Source organism: Sinocyclocheilus anshuiensis, unplaced genomic scaffold (assembly GCF_001515605.1).
Source record: "Sinocyclocheilus anshuiensis isolate Anshui unplaced genomic scaffold, SAMN03320099.WGS_v1.1 scaffold866, whole genome shotgun sequence".
In the NCBI taxonomy this organism is placed as follows: Eukaryota; Metazoa; Chordata; class Actinopteri; order Cypriniformes; family Cyprinidae; genus Sinocyclocheilus; species Sinocyclocheilus anshuiensis.
The window spans coordinates 36,024-41,177 of NW_015540899.1; the positions used below are offsets into that span (position 1 = coordinate 36,024).

The 5,154-nt window shown below is 36.4% G+C and overlaps 1 protein-coding gene across 1 annotated transcript in view; it reads left to right on the forward strand.

Moving 5' to 3' along the window:
- The window catches only part of LOC107689035 (spondin-1-like), a 164,402-nt gene that overhangs the window by 3,942 nt on the left and 155,306 nt on the right, over positions 1–5,154 (forward strand). The window contains exon 2 of the mRNA XM_016486904.1: positions 990–1,112. Within this exon, the coding sequence (XP_016342390.1) occupies positions 990–1,112 (123 nt within the window). The remainder of the gene's footprint in view (positions 1–989; positions 1,113–5,154) is intronic.

Here is a 5,154-nt window from a genome sequence, read left to right on the forward strand (position 1 = left end):
GCATCAGTTTCCCTGCTGGTCTCGGTTGATTACCCTCTAACTCATGGGTGTCCAGTCCTGCTCCTGGATGGCCACTTTTCTGCAGAGTTTATCTCCAACACATCTGCCTGGAAGTTTCTAGCAGAGATGTTCTTATTATTGAGAAGATACCATCTTGCAAGTCTCAAAAATTTACATGCATTGTATGATGTAGTGAATCATCAAAGGTTATATGTGACCCGTGCTGGCAAAATAAGTCGGAATGCGCACAGACTAATTTTGAGCTACATGCAAAAAAGTAAAAAATTTCGATTTTTGGGGTATTTCACAAAAACGAGTTCATTAAGCCCTCGTCTAGCGAGCCCAATGCTCCAAATAATAATTTTAGATGTTTAATTACCTTTATCTGTACGTTTTCTGAGAGGAGTACCTTTTCTCCGCTCGCTTCTCACACTGACTGTCATCCCGATAAATATACACATATACACAGAATTACAGTATTTAAGTATTTACGCAAACATATTCTGTTATGTCTTAAGTGAACGTTCTGTTCATCTGTTCTTATTTATAATAACAAAGATAAAATAAAAAAATAGCCATATTGTGATTATTAATATAGTAATTATTATTAAGAAAAGAACTGGAGGAAAAGATGCAAAGTTGCAGGTGATTTTGCTTTTGAACCTTCAGAAAACTTTAACTCGATTTTTCTCAAAATTGACTTTGCTGATTCTATCAACCTCAAACAGGTGTAGCATGTCTTGTCCCCTTCCAACCAATCATACATAATTCTGAAGGTCATTTAATGGAGAATGTAAACATAAAAATAACTCATTTTTGAAAATGTTCTCATTGTGACTCATTTTGCCAGCACAGGTCACATATATTTAAGTGTGTTTTATTGAGCCTTTAGTGCAGTTTAGATAGATAGATAGATAGATAGATAGATAGATAGAAAAATTTGGACATAAACACGTTTAATAATCCAGCCATTTTCCCTTGTCCTTTAGAGCCACTGTATGGAGAAACCACAGACAAACCCCTGTTGGACTGCTGTGCCTGTGGAACTGCCAAATACAGAGTCACCTTCTACGGGAACTGGTCAGAGAAACTGCACCCAAAAGACTACCCAAGTAAGACACTATATCCTCAAAGACATGTGAAGTGTGTCATTTTTTCAATGTTGAAATAGTTTATCTTATCCCAGTTTACTGTGCAGAGAGCAAGAAGTAAGCCATTTAAACTTTTGGTGCAAAACATGAATGATACCACAAATCATGGGGGTTGCTGACGAGAGGTTTTATTTAAATTTGAATTAGGGCTGCAAGATTAATCAAAATTAAATCGCAATCGCGATTAGGTAAAAGCTGCGATTGTCATGCGCATCTTGTCAGGGAAGCATGGTTTTGTGATCAGTAGTAAATCTCCACCTGAAGGCCAGAGGGCGCTCTCGCGCGGAAACTCCAAATACACCCGCAAAAGAAATCCAGGAAATCCCTATAGCGGTTGCTGAATAAACAGAAGATTTAACTGCTTTCATTGATTCAACGTGACTAATAAACACATGACTATGACAATATGGCTTATCTGAGTTTGTCTTATTATATTTTTTATTATAATAAAGTATATAATAATGCAATGCTAATCAAAATCATATTTATCACTACTTTGAAATAAATATGTTGCGTGCCTTATTCTGTGTAAGAAGCCACATCATCTCACAGAAGGATTTATTTCAAACACTCGACTGACATTATGAAGTGAGTTTAGAGTAAAATGTTATTAAATGTGGTATTTTCAAGAAGGATTTATTTCAAACACTCGTCTGACGTTATGAAGTGAGTTTAGAGTAAAATGTTATTAAATGTGGTATTTTCACATCCTTTCAGGTGGAGCAGCATTTACAGAGCCGTGTATAAGCTTTCATAATCGCAGAACAATTTCTTCGATTTCATAATCACGTGATTAAATCTGTCTGCGATTATGAACGCGGTTTTGCGTACCTTGTCAGCTCTGTGTAGTAAATGCTGCTCCATCTGAAAGCACGTGATGGAGATTTACTACTGATCACAGAACCGGCTTTACCGACAAGATGCGCATGAAAATCTAATTCGATTAATAATGCAGCCCTAATTTGTATTTAAAATTCTTCCATGTTTTATTTGCAACTTACAAATAATTTATTTATTGACAAGTTTGTTGAAAGGGGAATTCACTCCAGATGCATCTGGTGGATAAAGTGTCCTAAAACAGAGCTGCCTAAAATTCAAACATACTGTTTTCTGTGATTGTACACACACTGGTGACACCACACCTACCGTACCACAGAGGGCCACTCATGTAACATCCCAGTAAATTACATTATATAGGTTCCAAATGGTAAGGTACATACTGACTTCACCCTTGGCTAAAATATTGTGTATAGACATTTTTCAATAATATGTTTTTTTTTGTGGCTCGAATAGTCTATGCTTCATGTAAAGAAATATCATAAAATAGATCGCACGTCTCTCTCCGTTTGCACAGTTTTTCTCATTGTCACTACTTTGTTCATTAGTGAAGTGAACTGTTCCCTGTATTGTGATGAGATCCTCTGTTTTCAACTGTCACTTTAAACTTGACACGTCCGATGCCCAAAACATGTGATTTGTGGCTCTTCTAGTCTCTAAATGTTTGGACAAATTCTAATGCAAAATGGAATATGAATGTTTTCAAGCTGAACACTCACATAGTCATGCTGATCAATAAGCGACTACCCAGAACACCCTAGTAACCGCATTACAATGTGCTAAAAAAACATCCTAGCAACTGTACAGCAATGGCTGGTCCCTCGAAAGCACCCTAGCATTATGAGAGCTGTACATTGTGCATTAGAAAGCAGCACTCTACTTATAATATATATATATATATATAGAGAGAGAGAGAGAGAGAGAGTGTTGCAACAAAAATTAGTTTAGATATGAAATGTGCAATCATTTCCTCATTATTTTCTCTTAGCGCCTGTCCACTCTTCTTGTCTTTTGTGGTTGGTGTGGATAACCTTGAGAGTGTCTCATTGGGAGCAAATTAAGCCTGGGGATTAGAGTTACTCTCCACTTGAGCTTGTGCTGCTCAGATCAATACTCTGATTAGAATGTACTCTGGGAGCTAGATGAACCTGATAAAGAAAGTGTGGTGCACTAATTTATGGGCTTAGGAAACAGTGAAAGACATACGGGTAAATATACACACACACACTCGTACAGTAGATAAACACATGGGATTTATGATTATCACATGTGCAAAAAACATTCCCATGTGCCAGTATAAATGCATGTATAAAAGAAAACACACAAACATGCTGCTGTGGACATCTGGAATATATGCAGTCATTATCGTTTCATTTTGATTTATTTGCATAAATTACTTGATAAAAAAGAGCTACTTTAATTAATCACAGCCAAAAGCACATATTATAATTTATTCCCATGCTACATTAATTGAATGATTTCACCACATTAATCAGTCATATTCTTGATTTTGTTGCTCAAATAATAATAATAATAATAATAATAATAATAATAACTAATTCATATGAATTTGGCCAAAACCATAAAACAATTATCAGTTGAGAGTATGTGAATGTCACTGTTTACACTTAGCTTCCTTTCAGTCAACCCAGATCAATGACACATTTTCCCCAGGAAAATACATATACATCTTTTTGAAGCAGATAGAGAGGAGAAATAGAGAGATACTGTGTTTGGCAGGACGTATGAAAATAAGCATTGGAACATCAGAGCGCATCAGTGAGATTTGATACAGGCCTGACGGATTGAGTGGATTAGCGGCACAGAGAGGATGTGGTAAGCAGTTCTTCACAGAGCCAGTCTGAACACTCTGTCATGCCTGTGGAATAGCTCAAATTGGTGAGTAGAAATTAGATTGAGGGCTTTAAAGGCCCAGACTGGGAGATCTGGAACTTAATACCTCAGGGTAGAGATTTTCCTACAAGGTGACTTTAATGTTAGAGCAAGACATTATAAATTTGAAAGAGAAGTGAATTAATTTCATAACTTTTTTTATAGATAGGATGTGTCATTTGTAAAATTCCTTTCAGTGCAGAGAAGAACTGTCTGTCATTTCTCCTGCATAATGTTGCTCAGTAATCTGTATTTCTATAAAGTGCAGAATTTGATTGTGGTAAGGTTCAACTTGCCATTGAAGGGCTTGGCCAAGGGGACAAATCGAGGACACACACTCAAAAAAAGCCCTGGATAGAGCTATTTCAGTGTTTTTTGGCCGGCCCCTGCAGGAGAACCCCATTTTGTGGAAGGTGGAAACCATTTATATGACATTTGTGGAAGGCATCATGGAATAGTTGTACACAGGACTCAAAGATTCACTAAAGCTTCACACTGCTCCTGCACAATGGAGGGACACTTCCGCTCTGTCAGAAAAGCAGGGTTATCTTTTTCATGATTGTAATGCTATGAAAAATGCAAGATTTTAACTTGTATGATTACTGTAGCATGGCATTTTAGTGACGAAATTTAGCTTGATAGCACTTTTGTGCAGGCAAATCAAGTTTTATTCCAGCTGCATTATTTCCAGATTCCATACAACCTCTTCTCTCCTTCATTTTCTGTTAGTAATCCACCTGTTTTAATTAATTCATTACATTTATTCTCATTTTTTCTTTACAAATATTTGTTTATTCAATCATTTCTGGGTAATTTAATTTATCTGCATATACAGTATGTAATACCTACAAATACAGTGTTCTATTTTATGTTTCATGTGAAACTGATATAGGGTATTTTAATTAGGAACACATTTTTCATTGATTTAGCTCTCTCTCTCTGTGCCAGAGAAAAGAGTCACATTTTGACTGATGCCTCTGCTGTTCCAGTGGTTGATTTGTTATACTAAGTGTTCTTTGCAAATGAGGGATGTGAGCCCCATCCCATGAGATGTAGGGAGTGTTTTGTACATACATTATTCATTTTGAGAAAATTTGAGATGAATATTTATGTGGCTGCACGTTCCTGAAAATGCAATATTTATTTTACTTTGTTTTTGCCTTTTTGGCAGTTTTATTAGGATAGATAGTAAAGTGACGTGACGTGTAGGCAAGTATGATGTCCCATACTCGGAATTTGTGCTCTGCATTTAACCCATCCAAGTGCACACACA